The 27192-nt window shown below is 46.4% G+C and overlaps 2 protein-coding genes across 6 annotated transcripts in view; one reads left to right on the top strand and one right to left on the bottom strand.

Annotated features, from left to right (window-relative positions):
- Positions 1 to 3912, top strand: part of LARP1B (La ribonucleoprotein 1B) — a 36138-nt gene extending 32226 nt beyond the window's left edge. For all 5 annotated transcript variants that reach the window (XM_066573759.1, XM_066573756.1, XM_066573757.1 and 2 more), the window contains exon 19: positions 442 to 3912. In XM_066573759.1, coding sequence (XP_066429856.1) covers positions 442 to 627 — 186 coding nt within the window. In that variant the 3' untranslated portion in view covers positions 628 to 3912. The remainder of the gene's footprint in view (positions 1 to 441) is intronic.
- A 9773-nt stretch (positions 3913 to 13685) lies between these two features.
- Positions 13686 to 24790, bottom strand: PGRMC2 (progesterone receptor membrane component 2). Its single transcript, XM_066573754.1, has 3 exons — positions 24300 to 24790; positions 15939 to 16094; positions 13686 to 15021 (listed from the first exon to the last, which is right to left on the bottom strand). The coding sequence occupies exons 1-3, from the start codon at positions 24586 to 24588 to the stop codon at positions 14924 to 14926; spliced, it is 543 nt and encodes a 180-aa protein (XP_066429851.1). The 5' UTR covers positions 24589 to 24790; the 3' UTR covers positions 13686 to 14923.
- Between the last annotated feature and the right edge of the window lie 2402 nt (positions 24791 to 27192).

Genomic DNA, 27192 nt, shown 5'->3' with positions numbered 1-27192 from the left:
GTGGTGGGAGCCCCTGGCGATGAGACATTTATTACCTATGCACAAGACAGGTGATAAATGTAAATTCTGGATATCCTTTTGCTGTGAGTGTGTTTTACCCAAGTGTCTGTACAGTGGTTATCTGCAGAAATGTCTGCAGAAAAAAAGTTGCAGAACTCGCTACCTTTCTAAATTTTAAAGGCTGGTCTTATAACTGAGCCTGGTCCGGTAATCCCTGGTGACCTCTTTCTTTTCTTGGTCCCCTGATGGCTTTTAGTCTTGCATGTAATGTAGTATTGCAGTGATTGGCAGTACAGAAAGTTGGAGGTAATGATGTTGCAAAGCATGAAGGCACTGCAGGAACTAGTGGTCTATATGCAAAGTCCTATAAAGAAGTAGTCCTTTGTCTGAAAATGTCAAGAAATGCCAATAGACATTATCATATCATTTTCTATTCTCCAGCCTCCAATAGCTGAAGAATCTGGACGATGCAGACATCCATCAAATTCTGCAAATGAAGATACTGGCCGTCGCAGGCGCCGTTCAGGGTCTTCGAGAGCGGGTGCTGCCACAAAACACTCAACCGCTGTCCACTCTCAGGGTCCCAGATATTTCCACCACAAAATTACCACTCAGCAGTTGGGGTAAGGTCTGCGCTCCAAAAAAAAAGTTGTATTGAACTTGACCAGCATTTACCAGGGCAGCAATGACGAGTTCCAGTAAGTGTGGAGTGTTTGCTTTGCAAGGTGAAAAAGTGTTTTATACATGAAAAGGCACAAATTTAGATTTTGCATTCTTTGTGCATATGCAAGTTACAGGATGCCTTCTGTTTCTAACAAGTGCTTAGGAATGTGTTCAAGAAGCCATATTGGTGCTGCCCTCACATCTAGCAATGGCCTCTCTGTATAGGAACTAAATAAGGAATGTAACCCTCTTATGCAATACAGTGTTGCCTCCATTGGCCAGAACTTCCTTTTCCATCCTAAAACCCCCAGTTGGAGTTACATTTGGAAATATAGTTGCTTTGGATATGGGAAAGAACAATGGGACAACCAATTTTCCATAGACTTGATTATTACAGCAATACATTGGGGAGATGATGCAGTTTTCAGCAAAGATGCTTTACATAATGTAAGATAAGAGAACATGGAATGGCATTACAATGTAATCAGACGTAATGGCAATCGCGTATTCTCACAATATATTTTTTTTCTCCGCTAATCTCATGTGCAGCATATTGCTTGAGCTTCTTTTTCTGTAATGTCTAATCATGGGGCGTATTTTTTTTTAAAATGCAGACTCGACCTGGTTCGCGTTGATTGGGATGTTCCTTTTTTTTTAAATAAAATCTATGATTTTAAGAGTTTTTATGTTTCTTTTTACTTAATTATTGAATAAGTGAATGTCTGCCCTAGAAAGTATTTTTTCTCAGAGTAGCTGCACTTTTTTAAAATGTATAGAATAGGTGAAAATAAGCATTTTTGTAAGTGTTTTTTTTTTTTTAAGCCTATACTGTACATTTTTCTTACAAAAGCCCTCTTCAGCTATGCAGCTAGGTGAAGATAGGAATGGGAAATCTGTCTTCACCTAACTGCATAGCAGGAGAGGGAGCCCTAGCTGTGGCTGCACTGTTCTCTGTAGTGCAGGCACTGCCGTTCCCATATAACTGCGTACTAAGAAAGGTCTACATTCTTTTTCCTTTTCATTTGTCCTCTGCCCCCAATCTATGTGCCCCACCACTAGGATCTGTCTGTCCCCCAGACTAATTTTATTAATGTCCGTTCCCGTTCCTGACGCCGTCCCCAGACGACGTGTCATGAGAAACTGTTCTGTATTGCAGACGGCTTGTCTCCTCCGCTGCGCCCGTTCCCCCACTGGATCCGGTGCACTGTCAGGGTCTCTGTGCATCGGGTGTATAGTACTGTATGTCACAACCTGATGTACTGCGTCCCTGACAGTGCATCGGGTCCAGAGGGGAACCATCTGCAGCACAGAACCGGCTTCTCCTGACACAGCGCCTGGGGATGCTGGCAAGACTGAAACATGACTTTAATGAAACAGCCGCAGTGGTGGAACACACAGATATGGAGCATGAGACGATTGAAAGTAAAATATAATGGAGACCTTTTATTAATACCCTGTTATATGGGAACAGCAGTGTCTGCACTACAGAGAGCAGTGCAGGCACAGCCGGAGCTCCCCCTCTTGTCTGCACTACAGAGAGCAGTGCAGGCACAGCCGGAGCTCCCCCTCTTGTCTGCACTACAGAGAGCAGTGCAGGCACAGCCGGAGCTCCCCCTCTTGTCTGCACTACAGAGAGCAGTGCAGGCACAGCCGGAGCTCCCCCTCTTGTCTGCACTACAGAGAGCAGTGCAGGCACAGCCGGAGCTCCCCCTCTTGCTGTGCAGTTAAGTGATGACTGATTTCTCGTTCCCGGCTTCACCTAGCTGCAGGGTTTTGTAAGAAAAATGTACAGATCACACTAATAAAACCTTTTTGCAAAAATGCTGAGTCGTCTATACTTTAGTTATAAAGGAAAAAAGTGCAGTTGCCCCTTATTATAAATAAATGCAAAATTGTGTGAAGATCATTTTTTTCTTATATTCTAGTGCTCAGAGCAGATACGGGCCCAGATTGCTCTGCATACAAAATGAGTCACAGTATAATTCTGGCTGCTTGCAGCCACCAGTGGGGAACATGAGATCCTCAGGCATACTGTTTATACATTGACCCCAATGATGAACCATATGCATAACACAAAGCTCCACCTAGTGGTAGGTACAAGTGATGGTCTTAACCATTTCAATTTTTTCTAAAAAGGACCTGTCTTGTGCTGATTTCAGCAGGGCCGCTGCATAACGTTGCCATTGCAGATCCACTGATACTACAATCGCTCTATTGTCCCATACAGGCTATCATTAGATTCTGCTCGTGGCACTAGACGTGTCAAGTGGACAGTTCCCACTGCAATTGATGATTGATTGATTTTGATTGCCAGTCATGGGACACCCCACTTGATTAGCCCCCTGATTCATACTGGATAATGGAGGTGAGCAGGGAGAAAAGCTAAGTAGCGATATTGTCAGCTAGGCTATGACTGCAAAGCTATGCAGCCAGCCATGCTGACATGACAATCCTCTCTAAAGGGGTTGTAACAAGATTGAAAGTTATTCCCTATCTGCAATGAGGACGAGGGACATGAAACCCCTGATTTTGAGATTGGAGAGACCCCCACCAATCAGCAACTTATTCCCTATCTTATGGGTAAGGGTAAACTTGCAATCTTGGTACAACCCCTTTAAGTCTATGCCTGGAATATGGAGAAAAACGGCTTTGACCAATATAAGAAATTATTCGGCCCAGAATATTGGACCTAGTAGTAACATTGTATTAAAAAATGGACATTTGTTTTAAAAGCGAAGCACATAGACCACAATGGGCAAAAAATGTTGGTTTCTGCTGTCTTATCCTTCTGGAGTTTTTACAGAAACATTTTAAACTTTCAGGGCTTAGTCACACAGGCGCATCGGCGCCCGTGTTACTGCAGGAAGAAGACAGCCGCACTTCAGGACGGACGTCTCTCTGCAGCGCCGGAAGACAGAACATGTGACCGGCTTCATTGCTGCAGGGAGTCGTCCGTCCTGAAGTGCGGCCGTCTTCTTCCTGCAGTAAGGGCTCAGTCACACGGGCGCCGATGCGCCCATGTGACTAAGCCCTCATGGTCTTAAATGAGTAAATACAGTTGGTCCACAGAGTGTTTCTTTACATTTTATACTCTTGCTTTATATTCCATATAACAGAGAATGTATTTCTGAATTAATTGTATATGGAGATGACTGAAGTGTAGAGGAGTTTGGTTTGCAATTAAATGTATAGAAATGTGTGAAATTGTGGCATTTTTATATAAATAAAAAAAATATATATTTTTCTGCAGTTGGTTTGTACTGGTTTCTGTTTCACTTGCACTGATAACTTTCTCTAAATGTGTTTATTGTGCTTTTATGGACACATACTGTATCTTTGTCTGTCTTTTAAACAAGGACAAAACAATATTAAGCAGCAAGCGAATGTTAAAGGCGCACTAAACCATATGAAAACTTGAGCGGCTTTCCAAATGCCGTTGATCCAGCAGTCATGGTACACATTGCCACAAATGACAGTCAGAGGTAGGTGGAAGGTCCTTTTAAAAGGAAAACAAATCAGGGAACTAGGATGTAAGCTTAAGGCAAGGACCTCCAAAATAGAATTTTCTGAAATACTACCTGTACTACGTGCCACACTAGAAAGGCAGCGGGAGATAAAGGAAGGTGAACAAGTGGCTCCAGAGTTGCTGTAGGGAAAAGGGTTTTGAATTCCTGCAGAAATGGGACAACTTTGCTGTCGGCTACAGGTTCTACTGTAGGGACGGGCTGCATCTCAATGGGGAGGGTACAGCTGTGCTGGGGAAGAAGATGGCCAGAAGGTTGGAGTGTTTACACGGTTTTCCCCCATTCTTTCTTAGTGCTGTCCCCCAAAGCCCCTAGTTTAGACCGATCTGGGACTAAATAATGGAAATGCGGTGGGAGGGGTTAGTACCGTTAGAACTAGCAGAACCGTTAAAAAAAAAAAGGGGATACACTTACAACAAAAAATAACCAAGACTTTCTAAACTGTATGGTGACTAATGCTAGAAGTCTGACCAATAAAGTAGACAAACTAGAAGTGGTAATGTCTGAGGAAAACTATGACATAGTGGGAATAACTGAGACCTGGTTGGATGAAAGCTGTGACTGAGCGGTGAACTTACAGGGTTACAGTCTGTTAAGAAGAGATTGTAAAAACCATAAAGAAGGGGGGAGGGGTGTTAAACAGGATTTTACATAAAGATAAATCCCAAGTTACACGAAGATATGTGAGGGAGATGAACATATAGAGTGTCTATTGGTAGAGATACATGAGGGGCGGGGGAACATGAATACGAATCCTCATGTTATATTTGATGGTCCATAGAAAACTTAAGCCAAGGAAAATATATTATTGAAGCAAATGGATAAAGCAGCAAATCACAATAAGGTAATTATTATGACTTATTTAACTTTAACTTTCGGATATAAACTGAGAAGCTGAAACCTGCGAAACTCATAAAGGTAACTAGTTTCTGCCAATAACTAAAAATAATTACCTTACACAACTTGTACAGGACCCAACTAGAGGGACAGCCATTTTGGACTTAATGAACAGACAGAATAAAAGGCATGCATGTTGGGGGGCACCTGGGAAATAGTGACCAGTTATAATAGATTTCTACTTGTCTTTCAAGAGGGTTTTTATAGGGAAGCTATAGAAATACTAGAATTTAGGAAGGCAAAGTTAACCTTATTGACTGGGGCAATGTCCTTCAAAAATAATGGTACAGACAATAAATGGAATGTTTAAAAATATTTTACAAACTTATTGTGAGAGGTTCGTACCTTTTTACAGGACTAAAGTGGTTAGGAATAGGAGAAAACCAATGAGGCTCAATAATGATATAAAGGGGGCAATAAACAGCAGAAATAATGCATTTGAACTACTAAAACAAGAAGGCAGCGAAGAGGCACTAAAAACCTATAAGTAAAGTAAATTATGTAAAAATCTGATAAAGGCAGCGAAGGTGGAGACAGACTTCTTGCCAAGGAGAGTAAAAGTAACCTTAAACTGTTCTTCAGTTATATAAATATTGAAAGTGTTAATGCTTAAATAAATAATAAGGAAAACTAGAGGGTGGTGCGGAGAAGGCAAATCTATTTCACGGGTTTGCATCTCGTCTGACATTTTATTTTCTTCTGTGAATACACTGGAGAGAAAAAACTAAACCGAGTGCTAATGTAAATTCTTCACTTAATGTCACCAAGCACACGGGGGCTCATGCACACGGGGCAAATTTGAGCCACAGATTCCGCACCTGTTAACAGGCGTGGGTGATCCGCTGCTCAATGTGCCCATTGATTGTGGGTGGAGAATCCTCTCTCCACGCACACCAGCGGATTTTATTTGCGTCTGCTACGTGCCGAAATAAAATCGCAGCATGTTTTTTTAGTCGATATGCAGGGACGGCTTCCATTGAAGTCAATGGAAGCTGTCCCTGCTGCGGCACTTCTGCAATGACCATTTCAGAAGTGTCGTGGATCTGTGTCATCGCCTAGGCGATGGCACGGCATCCTCTGTACTGCGCATGTGCGCCAGCGGCACATTCGCATACAGAGAGAAGACTACTTCTGACAGGTACTCAGGCAGTGGGCACGGGAGGATTCCATGTGGGATTTCCCACATGGAATCCGTGCGTGCATGCATGAGGCCTTAGGAAGAAGTGCAGAGCCGTCCTAAAAAGCTTAAAATAGACAAATGGCTGGGTCTCGATGATGGCATACACCCCCGGGTTCTAAGGCCTCATGTCCACGGGGAAAATCAGGCCCGCTACAGATTCTACATGGAGAATCTGCAGCGGGTCCCTCCTGCCCCGCGGACATGAGCGCTGAAAATAGAAATTTAAAAGAATTTACCCATCCGTAGCGGGCGGGGAAAGTTTTCTCTTCCTCACGGCCGGATCTTCTTTTTCGGCCGGCGGATGAACTCGTCACGGCTGCGGCACGTCGCCGACGTGCCGCGCGCATGCACCGGGCACATCCGCCGAGCCGAAGCAAGAAAGATGCGGCCGTGAGGAAGAGAAGACCTTCCCGGTCCGCTCTGGATGGGTAAATTCTTTTAAATTCCTATTTTAGGTCTCCCGCGGATCCGGACGGCTTCCATAGGCTTCAATAGAAGCCCGCGGGAGACCCGCATGAAAATGGAGCATGGTCCAGATTTTTTCATGCTCCATTTTTTTTAAAATCCCTTTTATTGACCATCCGCGGGTATTTATCTACCCCGCGGGTGGTCAATGCATCCCTATGGGGTGCGGATCCGCGGGCAGGAGAAGAGTTAAAACCTGCTGCGGATTTTAATTCTTATTTTGCCCGTGGACATGAGCCCTAAGGGAATTGAACAATGTCCTAGATAGACTGTGTTTCTTATATTTAAAGGGGTTGTCCCGCGAAACAAAGTGGGTCTATACACTTCTGTATGGCCATATTAATGCACTTTGTAATGTACATTGTGCATTAATTATGAGCCATACAGAAGTTATCAGAAGTTATTCACTTACCTGTTCCGTTGCTGGCGTCCCCGTCTCCATGGTGCCGTCTAATTTTCAGCGTCTAATCGCCGGATTAGACGCGCTTGCGCAGTCCGGTCTTCTTCTTTTCTGAATGGGGGCCGCTCGTGCCGGAGAGCGGCTCCTCGTAGCTCCGCCCCGTCACGTGCCGATTCCAGCCAATCAGGAGGCTGGAATCGGCAATGGACCGCACAGAAGACCTGCGGTCCACCGAGGGTGAAGATCCCGGCGGCCATCTTCACCAGGTAAGTAAGAAGTCACCGGAGCGCGGGGATTCAGGTAAGCACTATCCGGTTTTCTTTTTTAACCCCTGCATCGGGTTTGTCTCGTGCCGAACGGGGGGGCTATTGGGAAAAAAAAAAAAACGTTTCGGCGCGGGACAACCCCTTTAAGGAGCCAATAATAATGGGGTGGTTCTGCCAGATTTGCATATAGCCAATGTGGTGCCAATATATAAAAAGAGGTCAAAAAGGGAACTTGGAAACTGCAGGCCAATAAGTCTGTCCTCTATTGCGGGTAAAACGTTTGAAGGGTTTCTAAGAGACACAATCATGGAGGACCTCAAGGAAAATAGCTGTATAACTCTATTTCAACATGGGTTTATGAGAAACCTCTCCTGTGACACCAATCCGATCAGCTTCTATGAGGAGGTAAGTTCTAGACTGGACCGGGCAGAGTCACTAGATCTTGTGTATCTGGATGTTTCCAAAGCATTTGATACTGTGCCGCATAAAAGCTTGGTATATAACATGAGAATGCTTGGTCTGGGTGAGAATGTGTGTAGATGGGTATGTAACTGGTCAGTGCTAGAAAGCAGATGGGGGTTATAAATGGTACGTACTCTGACTGGGTCACCGTTACTAGTGGGGGACCACAGGGGGCAGTATTGGGCCCTATTCTCTTTAATCTATTTATGACCAGGTAGAAGAATTGCAGATGATGCAAAACTATGTAAAGTAACACGAGAGGGCAGTAGGTGGTTGTAAATGGATCTGGATACGTTGCATTGGGCAGAATAGTGTAAAGAGGCTTATCGCTGATAAATGTAAGGTTATGCACATGGACATGTATATTTGTGGCCTAACCTACTATGTTACCATCACCCCTACCTCATTCCACCCCCTTATAAGCATCTCTTACTATAATAAGACCGCAGGGTGGAGAAAATTCCTTCCCCCATTGTATGACCAGAAACGGCGACCCTTGGAACTTGTCCGTCTTAGCGCATGTCACGCCACTTTCCTGACCTCTTTATAGCCCTACTTTAAATCTTGTTCTGGAATAGCCACAACAGAAGGGAAAATGAAGTGAAAAGAGACTGGACTAAAGAAAAAAAACTACACAACAATGCTGCTCTGGATTATTGGTACAAGTAGGGACTGAGGTTGTCCAAGTGATGTCAATTTGTTATCGGCAGGGGCCCTTAATTTATGTATTTGCAGAATGCTTAAACAAAAATGGTCGTTTTTTTTCTCTCTTTTATGACTCAGGGTCCCTTATTGGAATATAGAGCATTTATGAAATGTTGTATATACCCTAACAAATAGGAGGGGTTTATGGTTATTAGATGTCCTGACCTTATCGGATGTCTGATGACCATAGCCTTCATCAACAGCAGCTAGTATAAGACTTAAATAGTTAAACAGGATGCAGCTTTAACTTCCCTATTTCTTCTGTACTTTTTACAGCTTGATGACTTCCCTATATTGTAATTATCTGGACATGTGGGTAAAAGTTACATTAACCCGCTCTTCTGAACTACAGTGTATATGTACATATATTACAGAGTACACATTTGTAATTTGTCTTTTATAATCTAAAGTGGTTCCCCTAAGGCTGCATTCCCACGAACGTATATCGGCTCGGTTTTCACGCCGAGCCAATATACGTCGTCCTCATCTGCAGGGGGGGGGGGGAGGATGGAAGAGCCAGGAGCAGGAACTGAGCTCCCGCCTCCTCTCCGCCCCTCTGCACTATTTGCAATGGGGAGAGGTGGGACGGGGGTGGGGCTAATTCTCGGCACTTAACCCTGCCCCATCCCGCCTCCTTTCATTGCAAATAGTGCAGAGGGGTGGAGAGGAGGCGGGAGCTCAGTTTCTGCTCCTGGCTCTTCCATCCTCTCCCCTCTGCAGAGGAGGACGACGTTTATCGGCTCGGCGTGAAAACCGAGCCGATATACGTTCTTGTGAATGCAGCCCAGAGGCCGGCTCGCATGCAGCTGACGTGCTAGGGATAATTCACAACATTTTATAATACAGTTTGGATGAGACTTTAAGAAATCCCATCCGCATGCTGCAGAAAATGTGGTAGAAATTGACCTGTGCTGCTCATTGTTAATTTATGATGTGGATTCTTCAGGATTTTATCTCCAAATGAGAATTAAATCCACATCAAAATCCTCACCAAAACCGTTGCATGTGGATCTGTACCCAAATCCATAACGGCTTTCTCCTACGTGTGAACATAGCCTAAAACTATGAAAGTTTAAAAGCATTAACAAATGACAGCAGGTTAGACTGGATGGACCATGTTGTCTTCTGTTAACTGCCTCGGCCTTCCCTCTCGGGATAGATCTATGCTTATCTCAGGCATGATTGAATCCTCTTGTGGATTACTCAAATGTGTCTGCTGGCAGTTTGGAAGGAGTAGTAGATGCTTAGAACAAATATATTCTGGTATTGCGCCGGTGGGATCACCTAAAACCTCCAACAGCCGGTGAAATCCGCAGCAATCGGTGAGGATTTTCCACAGCATTTCTGACCATCTAAGGCCATGTTCAGTTGGGGCAGATTTGCCTCGGATTTTCAGTATGGAAAATTCATGGCACTTAGGCTGGCTGTCCACGGGCGTTGCAATATACTGCGGCGGGGGAGCATTACGGCACTGATTTTTATTATGATGGCTGTGGATAACACTGTGAAATGTCGCCTGTGGACAGGAGGCCTTACAGTAGCAGCAAGGGGGATAAGATGCTTAAAATCTCATCCATACGCTGCAGAAAAAATCTGCTGCAGACATTGATCTGAGGTGCGGAATTTGAATACACAACAGCTAGTTAGTCTGGATTTCATCTGTTCAAATAGAATGAATTCCGCGTCAAAATCCACCAGAAATTGTACGGTTTTTTGGTGCTGCGGACACGCTGCAGCAGATTCCAGCCCATGTGAACATAACCTAAAGTCTGCGAAAAATCTGCAGAATTAACCCTATATTGTGAATATTGCTGCGGGGAAGAAGCAATCTTCCTGTCACTGCCGTGATGGAGGATCGCAGAGTTTCTCCCATCCAGAAAATGAGGTTCATATTTGTGCATCTCGCAACACACAAATCTCACACAATTTCCTTTGCCGTGTGAAGCCGGCCTAAGAGGACACTAAACAACATAAAACTTGGAGCCACATTGCAAATAACCTTGATTTTTTTATTAAAAAAAAACCTCCCATCAGTCACCCTTCCTCCTCCCTTTTAATATGTGTCTTGCTATAAGACCCCCGGCTGGGTAGTCTTCCCTAATTGTTTCTTCTGTATGAGACCAGGAACTTTAAGAGCAGACATACAAGTGTGTTTGCAGGTTGATTTCAATGGGTTCGTTCTTGTAAGGGCATTTTGCGCAGAACCTGCTCTATTTTCCTGCGTTTTGTGAAGGAAAAGTGTCATAGAAGTCTATAGCAGGTTTGAAATTAGGCAAGGGAGAAGGTGTAACACGGCGCAGAACGCAGGATAAAGATGACACTGGATCTCATTAGGCTTAAATAGCCATTAAGTTCCCCAGAGAGTGTCATGGGTGCGTGTAAACGGGTCTGTGCAAGCAAAAATTACAGTAATATGCGCAGACTTGCACACTAATTATGCTCCTCTTAAACCTTGTTCAATGCCCAAATATGCTGCACTTTGGCGTGCGTGTTTGCCCAAACGTTCGAGTGACGCAGCCCTAAGCCTCACAACTCTGCTGGCCCAGCTTAAATGGTGGGTGCCGGTAAAGTGGCATAACATGCTATTTTGGGGGCTCCTTCAGATGAGCGTATTTGCAAATACGTGCAAATTTCCAGAGCCATGAATTTGCGTGAAACACGGCAGAATCTGTCCGTGGGCATGAACCCTTAGGCTCTGTTCACATGGTGTCAGGGGCTGTATTCACATCTGTCATATTTGACGGTAAGAATAGCAGTGCATGCAGTCTTCTCATTTTCCAATCAAACCGACAGACCCCATTGGTATCCTCGTAAGTGTTGACAACTGGGTCTGTCATTTTGATAGGAAAAATACCCGCAAGGGGCAACTTCACATCAAACAGATTAAAACCTGTAAATATACAGCGATCAACCATAACATTAAAGCCTCAGAAGTGAACATTGATTATATTTAGGGGTGCAATAGGTTAGGCAGCAAGTGAACGGTTAGTTGTTGATGTCTTGAAGACCCCAAAAATAGGATCTCAGGGACTTTGACAAGAACCAAGTTGTGTTAACTAGAGGAGTGGATCAGAACAGCAGGTCCTGTGGGGTGTTCCTGGGGTACAGAGGTTAGTACCTGTCAAAAGTGCTCAAAAAAATAGATAAATGAACTGCAGACAGGGTCCACAAGTGCCCAAGGCTTGTTGATGAGGTTGGAGAGCAAAGGGTAGCTCGACTGGTCCAATGGTATGATAGAAATGTGGCAGGAGACAATAGACTGCAGCATGCTAATTGTAGAAGTCAGACTGCTCTTTTTGAACCTCAATGCCAAAAGCTCCTACAATGGGTGCATGGGCATCAGAACTGGACTAGAAATCGATGGAAGGTGGCCTGGTCTGATGAATAAAGTTTTTCTTCTACATCACGTGGACAGCTTACCTCGTAAAGAGATGGCACTAGGATGTAATATGGGAAGACGGCGAGCTGGCAGACAACGCACTGGGCGATGTTTGGCTGGGAAACCTTGGGATATGGCATTTATATAGATGTTAAAGTTCAAACCCGAAAATTCAATTTTTCAGTTCAATCGTAAGTGAATAAAAATGGAATTCAACCTTTAAACGGAGGAACGTTGTGCAAATTATCCTTCCCACACTATTTTCCTAAATTACCAGTAGTGAAAAGACTGGAAGTAGTCCAGACTGTGATCTTCATTAGAACTATACAGGCAGACACACGAGGCCACAGAACGCCTTCTACCCCACCTCTTTTAATCAGACTATATGGTTTGGTATCCTACTTTCTTCACTGGATACATTTGGAGGCTTAGGCCTAAAAGTTAGGAATTAGTGATGAGCGAGCATACTCGCTAAGGGCAATTGCTCGCGTGAGCATTGCCCTTAGCGAGTACCTGCCCGCTCGAGAGAAAAGGTTCGGGTGCCGGCAGCGGGCAGGGAGCTGCGGGGAGGAACGGAGGGGAGATCTCTCTCTCCCTATCTTCCTCCCGCTCCCTCCTGCTGACTGCCGCTACTCACTGCTCCCCCGCGCCAGTACCCGAACCTTTTCTCTCGAGCGGGCAGGTACTCGCTAAGGGCAATGCTCGCTCGAGCAATTGCCCTTAGCGAGTATGCTTGCTCATCTCTATTAGGAATCCCATCTTTCCCGAGTCATTGTACTCAGACCATACAGCCTGGTATCCTAAGCTGACTCAATTGGAGGCTCAAGCCAAAAACAGTAGTGCGTGATCACCTGGATGTGGTGGATGGACGTACTTTTTTTTTAAAGTCAAAATATGCACTAAGGACCTTGTATACACTAACCACATAAAAACGCAAGTTATACCACTTTAGGCTTCTTTCACACGAGCACATTAACGGTGATGTTTTTACAGCTGACCGATATACACAAGTATCTGAGCTATTGGTTTCCAATGCATCTGTTCACGCGGGCGAATATAATAATATTTGTATAGCGCCAACTTATTCCGCAGCGCTTATAGGGCATGTAAAACCATTGAACCATGAAAAATAGAACATACGCGGCCGAAATATGTGCCGATGCATACATGCTGGGCAAAAAGATAGTTCTGGGACTATCTTTTGCCCGATATATGTCGGCGGCTACCATAGATTCCTATGGGAGCTGGACAAAACGTGAGGGGGAGGCATTTTTGCAGTGTCTAACTGCGAAAGCTTACAGGTGCCTCTATATAGGCCTTGGAAGGCATCCCGAGGGTTTTTGCAGAGCCAGGGTTTTCCGGGATGCAACGTATTTTTTTTGCTAAAAACTACGCTCACGGTTGTGTGAATAGGCGAGAAACCGTTAGCCGGAATTGTGGAAAAATGTCCATTCATGCCAATAAACGCAGTGGACGTGAAAACATAAAAACGCCTACGCTCGTGTGAAAGAGCCCTTCTGCAGATATTACATGTGCACGAGTGCTGCTGCCACATTTCTGCTTGTACTGTATTGTCGCAGCCACGGTTTACATGCCCCTTCGGTGAGGCTGCGTGGAACTAACGAGTTGGAGAATTAGAGCTCCTTTACACAGGTGCGTTTCCTATTGTAACATCAGCGTTTAGCTTGCCTAGCTCCGGTGATACGTGGTTTTCCCCCCCGCGCCCCACAGAAGAGACCACATCTGGTTTATTGTACATGCTTTATTAAAATGGTACCCATATTTACATTTTCCTCAGAAAACACAACTCGCATCTCTTACGACACCCACACACTCTCCCAATCACGCCGACTACTCCACAGAAACATGTAGACTGATTTTTTTTTTTGTTTTTTTTTTTCTTCTGAGCAAAAATAAAGCAGTGCTGGGGGCCGGGGGGGCTGCACTTGGCCATACCATGTTATCTAGAACAACATATATGGCAGTAATACTGAAGATTCCTTTTTCCCCATTCTATGGACACAGAATGACATCAAAGTTTTCCAGTCATTACAAAACATCAACTTCAGTATCAAAGCTGCTTGCAGTGACTCTGAACTAATACATGGTGGGTTTTATGTTTTATTCCCTTAAAGCGATTCAAGTCTTTACAAGAAGTAAGGCACATGGAGAACAGCGGGGCTGCTGGAGACGGCTGCACTGCCTTGTACCAATGGCCTCTGCAGCAGCGGAGCTGTTCGTGTTTTATTTCATCATTAGTGCGGACGAACGCTATCCTACTATTTGCCTTTAATACAAGTGGATTTAATAAACCCCCAACACCCACCATCGCAGTGCTGGACGTCTAGACAGTGGGGGGAAAAAAAAAAGAAAAGAAAACCTGCTTGATCTTTTGTGACTTTCACCTGAAGTTTTCCCAGAAAATAATGAGATGCTAATACCTGGCATTGCTAGTGAAAACATACATACAAAATTACTGTGGACTTAACATCGAAACATTGGTTTAAGTAGTGCAGACGTCCAGAAGAAGGGGACTGAGGGAGAAGAAACGTGAACGTTCTACTTTATCACACAGAACCCAGGATAGCTTCTTCCCAGGCGGATCTAGTTGTACCTGCTAGCACTATGGCATGCCACTGCCCGGCTGGACTTACAGGGAGTTATCATCTAGTGTTGACAGATTTCAAATACAAGTCTGAAATTACTGACAAAACATGTAGATCTATACATATAGGTCTCTCACAAAACTGTAGGCCTGGCCCAGAAACTGCTCCGTGGCCAGGAGGGTGGAGGAAAGAGTTGGCAGTAAGGATCAGAGAATGCATATTATTAAAAATCTGCTTTGCAGTCATCTTTGTACAAAATCTGGACACTAGTGTTGAACACATCATTATCCACCCGAAATGTCCACGCTTGCTCTCTTTTTTTTGGGAGGTTGCAGGTCGCAGTTTCGGAAAGGCCCCTGACTTTGGTTGTGAAAGTTCATTCCTGCTTTGAGTGGTCTCGCACATCTTCTTCATCCGTATACTCAGATGGCTCTTCTCCCGGCTTCAACAGTCGCCCGACGTATTCATACTTTTCTGTTAAAAGGAAAAAGTCCCTGTTAGTGAGAGAACGTGCAGGTGCCACATCATAAGCAAGAAATCATTGCTTCTGGCTCATTAGTGCCAGGAAGTAGAGACGCTCTACTGAGCAGAGCAAACAGTACTATCTCACTGAGCTTCTGGGGAGGACCGTGCCAGCCTCATACGGACCATTTCAGGTCATGGTTACAAAATTCATCGAATTATAGATTATGTATCCTTCTACCAGAAATCACAAGTTTGTAGATATACCACCCTCCGAAGAGACAGTGGCATATTTACCGAGCAGGCTTTTTTTTGCATTGGGTTCCCTTATGTAAAAGGTTAAGTCCCCTGGTGCAAGCACCAAGTCATGACTGACTCCCCGGGTGACGTTTTCCCGGCAGACTGTTTTTGTGGGGTGGTTTGTCATTGCCTTCCCCAGTCATCTTTTTACCCCCGTGCAGCTGCGTACTCATTGCATTGATGGAAGGCTGAGTCAACCTTGAGCTGGCTACTTAAACCACGTGGGAATTGAACCCACAACCTTCAGGTTGTGAGCAAGAGTTTAGGACTGCATTTTTACTGCCTTAACTGTCTCATCCCTCATGCAGGACACAATTATTGCAAAAATGAGTGATTTTGCAGCTTCACAATGCTCTGCTATTATTGGTTACCATTGTCATGTGATCTCACTACCCAGAGAACTGGCAATGGGTGGAGCAGCACCGTCATGGTGAAGTAGAGTTTGCTGGATTTCTTAAATATACTTGATCTTAAAAAAAGACAAATTTTTCTTTGTATGAAAAAAAAAAATCTTTAATAAAAAATTCAATTATTAAAAAAAAAAAAAAGACAAATTTAAGGGATCTTCACAAAATTCAACAGGATCTTTGGCAACATCTTTCAGAATGGAGCTTATTGCCATATCGTACCTTTAAATTGCATCTCCCACTCCCGAACACTTTCCATTTGTACAGCGTTGAGGTCTGACAAGTCGTCATATTCATCTCTTAGTGCTTCTTTATCAAGACAAAAAGTGGCAAGTCCCCTAGAGGCATCTCTACCAGCAAATATCCCATAGGGTCCATCTGCAAAGGAGAAAGAGAACACTTTGTGGAAAGTGGAACATTTCAATGGGCGGCTCGAGCGAGCATTGCCCTTAGCGAGTACCTGCCTGCTTGGGAGCAAAGATTCGGCTGCCGGCGGTGGGCGGGGAGTGGCGGGGGAGAGTGGGGAGGAACAGAGGGGAGATCTCTCTCTCCCCCCCCCCTGCTGACTGCCGCAACTCACCTGTCACCCGTGCCGGCAGCCGAACCTTCTCTGCCGAGCGGGAAGACACTGGCTAAGGACGATGCTCGATCGAGCAATTGTCCTTAGCGAGTATGCTCGCTCATCTCTAGTGGCTTCTCATTCAAATCAATGCATGTTAAAGAACTCTCGAAAGTGTCTATGTATAGCCCCCCCCTTATTATAGCTACATGGCGACTGTGAGGGGTCCAGCTTTGTATAGTGAATGGAGCCACGAGTGACAATTTTAATGTTGCGAGTTTTCCTACTGATGTCACTTGAGAAAATGTACAAAAAAACAAAAACAAAAACAAGACAGACAGATGGGGGACATTGAGGCCCATAACAAGAGTCGTTCTGCAAACAACGTGGGTTTTCATGCAATGTAAAAATACAAAAAAATAAAATAGTCGATTTATGAGGAAAGCTGGAAAAGAAATACTCTGCTCTCTATTATTCAAGTCCACTGAAGTTCTCGTCAGGAATGAGGTCAGCTGATCGCCTCTTTCCAGCGGGGCAGGTTTTTATGCATTTTTTTTACTTTTTCAGGGAAGGAAAAAAAAAACAGCAGTGGATCTTAAAGGTCCATAGGTCCATTTAGGTGGCGCCCGACCCTCGTCCCCACATGCCCTCGCTCCTGTGCTGTTGAATGGGAGCTAATAATGCTGGCTAGCTCACAGGGGAGCGGGGAGGCTGCAGGAGATTTCGCTTCTTGCGCTTACCCGTTCCTCTCCGTTGAGTTAACATAGTGGCCGCGCTTTACATTGAACGATCATCGTTTAGCTCATCATCCATTGTTTATGCAGCATAACATCCTGGGCGATGAGCTGATCGTTCAGTGTAAATAGCAACTGTTCAGTACTGAATGGCCGCTATGTTAAGTCAATGGAGAGGGGCAGGAGAGCACGAGGAGTGAAAATCTCCTGCAGCTTTCCCACTGCAAGCCAGTGATACTAGCTCCCCTACAGCAGCACGAGAGTGAGTAGATGCGGGGGACAAGTGTCAGGCATCGTTTGCCCGACAGTCGTCCTATCCAAATAGACCTTAGCAGAGGAAAGTACGAAGGAGCAGCTCTGCAATTCCACCGTGTGAACTCGCCTTACAACTGATTTCCCCCCAAAAAGTGTTACTACTACTATCGTTACTACAACCAAGACACATGGGAGTCACTGATCATGAGATCTTTCCACATGTGACTGGTAGGCAGACACTGACACATTCTGTTGCCCACGGCCCACAAGGTCTCCTACATCCATTAACTGCTAGAGCGGGGCAGGAGGGACACAAGCAGCAGATACCAACAGCCACTGTAAGTGCTGCTAAGCACACTGCAGCAAGAGCCCATTCACATAGGCAGATTTTCTACTGACTGACGGGAGGTACGGGCCTACTAAATTAACCCTTTAGTGACGAAGCCTGTTTGCGCCTTAATGACGAACTAATTTCTCAGCTTTTTTTCCCCCATCGTCGCATTTCCAGAGCCGTAACTTTTTAATTTTTCATGGACCAAAACTGCATACACCTGTGTGAACGAGCCCCAAGAGTCAGTACCCTAAATCAGGGCTGGGAAAACTTCTCAATCCAACGAGTGAATATCTAGAAAGGTTTTCGGATTACTACTTTATTGTCTATGGAAATTCCTGCGATCAGACTATAAAGAAACGCTCAAAACGCGGCTCCGTTCACCTCCGGTGATCGGTCTGCTCCGGTTAGGAGGTAGAGAATGTAGACGAGTGACAAGTGAGTGACTTTACAGGCTCGAGCCTAGAAATGGCTGCTATGGTATACCGGGTGGTTCTCTACAGCTCAACCTTCTTTAATGCTACATTTATACCGGACGACAGTCAGCTCAACGGCTGAACGAGCGAGTCGCGTCACCGCTAGTTGTTCGCACTTGTGCAGAGCGTTTAGACGGACAGATCACTGCTGACTTCTCAGTCAGCGCTTCCCCTTCTATGCGTTTAGACGCAGCGAGAAGTCGGCAGTGGTTCATATGCTGGTTGAACGTTCACAGCAAAAAGGAAACGATTATTACACATTTTGTGCAATAATTGTCCCTTAACACTGATAGTCACTACACGACAACCAGGGCAGACAAGTGTGGGATAAGGTTATGTACATGGGGTATAAAGGGTCCATTTAGACCTGCCAATTTCTCGTTGTGAACAAGCGAACGATATCGGAGTAGATACAGGCAGATACATCATTGGCACGCTCAAGCGAGAAGTCATTCAGTCGTTCTCATACACTTATACTGCATAGGAGAACGACCGAACGACTAGTGAACAAGTCAACGATGATTTTTATACCTGCATAAAATGAGCGTTGAACGAAAAGCGAAAGATTTATCGCCCGCAGTTCGACCGTTGGCCGTGTTTACACTAAACGATTGTCGCTAGTTTTTGCTTGTTTAAACTATTTTGTGAAGGATTCCGTGTAAAAGGGCCTTCAGTCTCTGACCGCAGCACCAGCCTGTGCACCCAGCATTACAGTAGTAGGTGCTATATGGTAGTGTAGTACAGAAGGCCTGAAACAAGTCAAGTTCATCAGCAAGGTCAGAGCCGTGTGACCCTCCATGCTGACAGCTCCCCTCCAGGATGAGGGCCATGTAGGTTGTCCGTGCGCTCTATTAACAGTATTCCAACTCCGCTGTCGCTCTCTACCTGCTCACAAGGAGAGATCTGCGCGGCGTGATAAGGACTCCTTTCTTACACGTCTGGAATGTGCTGTGGATTCTGCAAAGTCTGCTCTGCCAAGTATGTCCTTCCGACTTAGCCAGGAAACTATTAAAAGGGAAGGGCACAATATGAAAAATGCCACGTACCAAGTAAGCCACAAGAGCAAACAGTATTTTAAAGGCATGGCAGAGGAGGGCTAGTGAGACCAGCGTGAAGGTCCATCTATACCCACACCGGACCGGGAAATCCACATGTACATGCTGATAGGAGAACAGCAAGGAGGAGCCTAAAGACCCATCACCAGGCACAAGCATACCAGTGCCGTACACATGATACACGCGTGTGGCCAACACACATACTGAATGCCCCCGGAGGTCTCCCGGAGTCAGTATAGCAGCAGCTCTAGGACTGAATTGCCCCCGGAGGTCTCCCGGAGTCAGTATAGCAGCAGCTCTAGGACTAAATGCCCCCAGAGGTCTCCTGGAGTCAGTATGCTATAGGACTGAATGCTCAGGGAGGTCTCCTGGAGTCAGTATGGCAGCCATAGGACTGAATGCCCCCAGAGGTCTCCTGGAGTCAGTATAGCAGCCATAGGACTGAATGCCCCCAGAGGTCTCCTGGAGTCAGTATAGCAGCCATAGGACTGAATGCCCCCAGAGGTCTCCTGGAGTCAGTATAGCAGCCATAGGACTGAATGCCCCCAGAGGTCTCCTGGAGTCAGTATAGCAGCCATAGGACTGAATGCCCCCAGAGGTCTCCTGGAGTCAGTATAGCAGCCATAGGACTGAATGCCCCCAGAGGTCTCCTGGAGTCAGTATAGCAGCCATAGGACTGAATGCCCCCAGAGGTCTCCTGGAGTCAGTATAGCAGCCATAGGACTGAATGCCCCCAGAGGTCTCCTGGAGTCAGTATAGCAGCCATAGGACTGAATGCCCCCGGAGGTCTCCTGGAGTCAGTATAGCAGCAGCTATAGGACTGAATGCCCCCAGAGGTCTCCTGGAGTCAGTATAGCAGCCATAGGACTAAATGCCCCCAGAGGTCTCCTGGAGTCAGTATAGCAGCCATAGGACTAAATGCCCCCAGAGGTCTCCTGGAGTCAGTATAGCAGCCATAGGACTAAATGCCCCCAGAGGTCTCCTGGAGTCAGTATAGCAGCCATAGGACTAAATGCCCCCAGAGGTCTCCTGGAGTCAGTATAGCAGCCATAGGACTGAATGCCCCCAGAGGTCTCCTGGAGTCAGTATGCTATAGGACTGAATGCTCAAGGAGGTCTCCTGGAGTCAGTATAGCAGCCATAGGACTGAATGCCCCCGAGAGGTCTCCTGGAGTCAGTACAGCAGCAGCTATAGGACTGAATGCCCCCGGGATGTCTCCTGGAGTCAGTATAGCAGCAGCTATAGGACTGAATGCCCCCAGAGGTCTCCTGGAGTCAGTATAGTAGCACCTCTAGTATTGAATGCCCCAGGAGGTCTCCTAGAGCAGTGTTCCCCTACTCCAGTCCTCAGGGTCTGCCAACTGGTCATGTTTTCAGGATTTCCTCAGTGTTGCACAGGTGATGTAATTACTGTCAGTGCCTCAGACATTGCCACAGGTGTTCTCTCTATAGGATATCCTGAAAACATGACCTGTTGGTGGTCCCTGAGGACTGAATGCCCCCGGAGGTGTCCCAGAGTCAGTATAGCAGCAGCTCTAGGACTGAATGCCCCCGGAGGTGTCCCAGAGTCAGTATAGCAGCAGCTCTAGGACTGAATGCCCCCAGAGGTCTCCCGGAGTCAGTATAGCAGCAGCTCTAGGACTGAATGCCCCCGGAGTCAGTATAGCAGCAGCTCTAGGACTGAATGCTCTGGGAGGTCTCCCGGAGTCAGTATAGCAGCAGCTCTAGGACTGAATGCCCCCGGAGTCAGTATAGCAGCAGCTCTAGGACTGAATGCTCTGGGAGGTCTCCCGGAGTCAGTATAGCAGCAGCTCTAGGACTGAATGCCCCCAAAGGTCTCCTGGAGTCAGTATAGCAGCAGCCATAGGACTGAATGCCCCCAGAGGTCTCCTGGAGTCAGTATAGCAGCAGCTCTAGGACTGAATGCCCCCGGAGGTCTCCTGGAGTCAGTATAGCAGCAGCTCTAGGACTGAATGCCCCCGGAGGTCTCCTGGAGTCAGTATAGCAGCAGCCATAGGACTGAATGCCCCCAGAGGTCTCCTGGAGTCAGTATAGCAGCCATAGGACTGAATGCCCCCCAGAGGTCTCCTGGAGTCAGTATAGCAGCAGCTCTAGGACTGAATGCCCCCAGAGGTCTCCTGGAGTCAGTATAGCAGCAGCCATAGGACTGAATGCCCCCCAGAGGTCTCCTGGAGTCAGTATAGCAGCAGCTCTAGGACTGAATGCCCCCGGAGGTCTCCTGGAGTCAGTATAGCAGCAGCTCTAGGACTGAATGCCCCCGGAGGTCTCCTGGAGTCAGTATAGCAGCAGCTCTAGGACTGAATGCCCCCGGAGGTCTCCTGGAGTCAGTATAGCAGCAGCTCTAGGACTGAATGCCCCCGGAGGTCTCCTGGAGTCAGTATAGCAGCAGCTCTAGGACTGAATGCCCCCGGAGGTCTCCTGGAGTCAGTATAGCAGCAGCTCTAGGACTGAATGCCCCCGGAGGTCTCCCGGAGTCAGTATAGCAGCACCTCTAGGACTGAACACCCTGGGGTGTCTCCTTTATGTAATATAGCAGCAGCCAGGGAATGTCAATATTTCCCTCTTCTCCTCTATGTGGATAGTCACTGTTACTTAGCTGCAGTCACATGATTTGTGCAACAAGGAACAAAAGAAGAGCTGTTGGCATGATTCTGGGCATGCCTAGATAGTGTCAGAAGATGCCAACTCCTTCACCTCTCCCAGGCTCTCTCTGTATGTTGTCAGGTGTGTCCGAAATCCTGAATGTTTTAACCCCTTTTTGGACAGCAGGGAAAGAAAACACATTCTGCAGTTTTTTTACAGCATTAATCATGTAGCATCAATTTATTTTTCTCCTAGATTTTTACACTTTTGCACAATAAAAACCCTTTTTTGGAAATTATTTTTTTTACATTGCTGCATTCAAAGTCCCTTAACTTTATTTTCCATGGACAGAGATCTACACGGTAGTTTTGGTGACATTTTGTGGTCGATACAGTTTTTGTTTTTTTGCTGAATCACTTTGCTTTTTTAGGGAGGCCAAATAAACAAATAACCATTTGGCCTCCTTTTTTTTTTTAAACGTTTTTTGCCAGTGAGGATAAAAGTGCGTTTACCTTCTTGTACAGGTTGTTACAGATACGATGATACCAAATGTAGGAATTTTTAAAATTTAAAAATTTTCTTTACACAAATTGGGAAAAGTGAACAGAAAGATTTTTTTTACATTGTTTATGCCCCTAGAGGGGACTTAACCATAAAAGCTCTGATGACTCTGATAATGCATTGCAGTACTCATCACTCCCAATAGGGATCATTGGCCATGGCAGGCCGATGCAAGAGGCATTTTCCCGCAGGATAATGCTTGGCCGGCCTCGCACAGCAAGACGGGGGGGGGGTCACAGGAATGTCCCCACAACATTGCCACACTTCCCTGGCTGCCCGGTCGCCAGATTTATCACCAATAAAATGTGAAAGGAACCATCTGGGACACCAACTTTGATAGCCTATGACTTTGCATGATCAGGAGGCTCAGTTCCATCAAACATGAAGCGCTATGCCGCAGGAAACCATACAGAACCTTCATACCTCCATGCCCTCCTGTATCACATCTTGTATCCTAGCTAGAGGCGGTACAACAGAGTACTAGAGCCTCCATGCCTGTCCATATCACATCCTGTATCCAAGCAAGAGGCGGTACAACAGGGTGCTAGAGCCTCCATGCCTGCCTGTATCACATCTTGTATCCAAGCTAGAGGCGGTACAACAGGGTACTAGAGCCTCCATGCCCGCCCGTATCACATCCTGTATCCAAGCTAGAGGCGGTACAACAGAGTACTAGAGCCTCCATGCCTGTCCATATCACATCCTGTATCCAAGCAAGAGGCGGTACAACAGGGTGCTAGCGCCTCCCTACAGGGGGTCAGTTCTCGACCATAAATTATCCTTTTGCTCTGATATTGTAATCACTTATATCAGAGTTACAATCACACAGAATGAATACTTCTATTCTGACAACTGCTTCCAGAGAGGCACGCTACAGATATATATATACAGACAGACACACACACATTCCTTCCTTCCAGAGAGGCACGCTACAGATTTTATATATTATATATTATATATATATATATATATATATATATATATATATATATACACACACACACACACACACACACACACACACACACACATACATACATACCTTCCTTCCAGGGAGGTACGCCTTCTCCCATGCCTACTATATTATATACCCCTGAGACAGGCTGGCAACATTGATCCGGTACATGGACACTGCTGCTTCTAGAACTGCACCCAGGATGTTGTCTTTGAATGTTTTTCTATCCTGATGACATGAATAGTTGATGCGCTGAGCCCACCACTCCAGACCCCGACTAATAAACTTATCAGGCGCTGGTGGTCTGTCCCAGGATACAGAGGGGTGCAGAGTGGAAGCCACTACCGTCACCCATGTATGGGCCGGTGCTCGTAACTGCAGCTCCCATTGACTTTAATGAGACCCCAGCCTGCAGTTACAAGTGCCGGCCACTACAGAGGCATCGGAGCAGCGGCTTACACTCTGACTTCCGTGTGTGCTGCCGCAGACAGCCAGCACCCAATCAGATGCCCTGCTGAGGCCCTGAGCAACAGACCCCAGTCGATCAGCTATTGATGACCAATCCTGAGGTTAGATCATCAGTAGTATTCATCTGGAAGATCCCTTTAAGTAGTTAGAAGATTGCTGGACGGTCAAGAACAGGACCCAGCAGTGGTGACAGCTGCGAACAACAACTCCCAGAATGCTGTCCTGAAGCCGGAGGGTCACCTTACTGTGCAATCACTAGACCCGGGGTCCCGAGTCGTCCCCCTGCTTCTCCCACACCGCAGTCATGACATTCGCTCCCCACCACACCAATCTTTTTTAGGGCGCTGCCAACGTCAGCAGAGTACAGGCGCTTCCTATCCCTAGCAGTCCCACATGGCATCACTGCCACGTCATAGGGGGGCACAGGACCCCTGTTCTCAGTCAGTGGGGGTCCCAGCAGTCAGACCCCCAACCAGATACCTCTGTTCCATGGACAGCTGATTTGGTGGACAAGCCCTTTAAGCAGGGTCACGTGGTTAGACATCTACACAGTGATGGCGTCTTCTCCCGCCCCGCCCCCTCTCACCAGGCCCGTAGAACTTGCTGCCCTCCGTCACGTCGAACACCTTCCCGTTGACCGCCAGCAGGATGCGCGGGTTGCCGGCGCCGTCGTAGTCCCGCAGCTGCTGCAGGCTGAAGTCCCTCCTCTTCATGCGGGGTAACGTGCTGGCCGCCCGGCTCCCGCTGCCCCTCCAGCGCCCGTACACCCGCCAAGCCCCGTACAGCAGCGCCGCCACCAGCCCTGCGTTCAGCAGAACGAGCCACACAGAGTCCCAGCCCCACCCGGAGGAGGCGTCTTGCTGCCCCTCCGACATCACCCGTGTCGGGTTCCTCCCGGGTCACCACTGGACGACACCCGCCGGGAGGAGGGGACGCGAAGCACACCGAGACCGTGTTCCCACGGGAGAGATAACCGAGCCGCGGGTCCCGGTGTTGTGGGAAGGGGGCGGGACAGGACGGACAGCGGAGCGTCGCCTCGCCGCTCACCAGGTGACGCTTACAATAAGGCGACGCAGCGCGCACTCTAGTGACGTCACCCGGGACGCTTGCTGGAATTCAAGGAGAGGACGCTGAGAGACTTTTTTTTTTCAAGAACTTTATTTGTCTACCAAATTGACAATGAGACAAGTGTGAGGTGATTTGTGCTTACAGCACCAGCGCCTCTGTAGGGAACACATTTTCTTTATAGAGGCAGATTTGTCACAATATGGGCACTTTTAATATTGCATTTTTAAGAAGGACCATTTTGAGGCACTTATAATGCATTCAAGAAGTGTTTTTTTTTTTGGAAGGGAATGGAAAAGCAGCAATTCTGTGTAACAATAACAGAACGGATATGTTTTTCTCACCCGGCTGCCCACAAAAATGAATAAAAGTTGTACAATACAGAAAAGTACCAATGAACCCCGCTACGTAACGAGCAAGCCCTTATGTAGATTGAAAAGTGGGGGGAAAAAATAAGGGTTCCTGAAAATCCCCCAAAACTTGTTGCATCCCCAGGTCTAAAATAGGTCAGCAGTTTTTAAAGGACACAACTGTAGGAAAAATCTGAAAAATAATGCTGCGGCTCTGATGTATGTAAAGCCTATGCCAACAAGCCGTAGTTTGTTTTTTTAACGTTTTCCCGTTTGAAAAAAAACCAAAACACTCAACTTGTGTTTTTTACAGATTTTTTTTTGGCGTCGTTTTTTGGTCACGGAGGCTTTTTTAGGGGTGTTTTTTTTTCCTCCATAGAGAAGGTTATGGGAAAACGCCAGGAAAAAAAACTCCACGCTAGAGCATTTGCAACTTTGAAAAATCTCAATGGACCCCCCAAAAAAGAAACAAAAGTTAGAAAAAAACAATAAAAAACAGAATGTAGCGCGTTTCATAATTCCTTTTTGCGCCACAGTTCCAGCCGGGTGCAGACCAGTGCCTAGTTGTTCCATAGTGTAGCTCTATGTCTGGAGCCCAACAACAGAAATCCTGGAAGTGCTCGATCTGACGTGCCATACAGACCCCATGACTATAATGAGATCCGTCTGCCATGTCGGCCAGTTGTAATACCATATTTGCGCCGGAGGCCTCCAGCGGAGCCTTAGGTACTAATGTCAACATGGTATAATATTTGGATGCAGAAATAAAGCCTTAAAAAGCATGTTATGGCAAACAAAAAACAACTTTGTGATCTCTTCCCGAGGCCTGTTTTTTGCACGGAGAGCCGCAGATTTCAGCGGTACTAGTTCAGGGTAATACAATAATTTAAATACTTTTGTTCAATTTTTTGCGAGGCAAGATGAACAGACGGCAACAATTCTGCAATTATTCTTTTTTTTTCACATGGTAATAATAATAATCTTTATTTGTATAGCGCCAACATATTCCGCAGCGCTTACATAGACAGGGGGAATACAGAAAGACAAAATACAAACATTACAGAACCACGGTTACATAGTAATCAATCGATGGAAACAATAGGGGTGAGGGTCCTGCTCTAACGAGCTTACATTCTACAAGTAATGGGGTGATTCAGAAGGTAAAGGGCTGGGGATGTGCACAGTATGGCGAGGTGGAGAGTGAGGGGTGATATACACAGACAATGGTCAGACATTTAGCCGGAGCGGTTTATGATGGCTAGCAGGGATTGCAGTCAGTAGGTCATGGAGCATGTTATCAGGCGGCGTACAGATGGGTTTGTTTAGAGTATGCGGTATGCCTCCCTAAAGAGGTGCGTTTTTAGAGCACGCCTGAAGTTCTGTGAGTCCTGGATTGCTCGGGTAGCCTCTGGTAGTGCGTTCCAGAGGACCGATGCTGCTCTGGAGAAGTCTTGGAGGTGGAATTGAGAAGTTCGAATTAAAGGGGCACGCAGTCTGGTTTTGTTAGCAGAGCGGAGAGCCCGGGCTGGATGATGGATTGAGATGAGGGAAGCAATATAGGGGGGGCGCTGCGCTGTGGAGGGCTTTGTGGATGAAGGGAGTGAGTTTAAATTGAATTCTGTATTTAACGGGCAGCCAGTGCAGTGACCGGCACAGGGCAGAGGTGTCCGAGTAGCGGCTGGACAGGAAGATGAGTCTGGCTGCCGCATTCAGGATGGATTGGAGAGGGTAGAGTCTGGTGCAGGGGAGGCCGATCAGCAACGAGTTGCAATAATCGATCCCAAAGTGGATGAGGGCAACAGTAAGCGTTTTTAGCGTGTCCACATTGAGAAAAGAGCGGATTCTGGCGATGTTCTTGAGGTGCAGCTGACATGTTCAGGCGAGAGATTGGATGTAGGGGGTAAATGATAGATCAGAGTCCAATATGACTCCAAGGCAGCGGGCATGTTGTCTAGGAGTTATGGTGGCGCCACACACTGAGATGGAGATGTCAGGATGATGTTGTTTAGTGGAGGGTGGAAATACCAGTAGGTCAGTTTTTGAGAGGATTAGTTTTCGGTAGAG

This window comes from Eleutherodactylus coqui, chromosome 7 (assembly GCF_035609145.1).
Source record: "Eleutherodactylus coqui strain aEleCoq1 chromosome 7, aEleCoq1.hap1, whole genome shotgun sequence".
Taxonomy (NCBI): Eukaryota; Metazoa; Chordata; class Amphibia; order Anura; family Eleutherodactylidae; genus Eleutherodactylus; species Eleutherodactylus coqui.
Note: the sequence above shows the minus strand (reverse complement) of the source record. Positions and strands in the feature narration are given on the sequence as shown.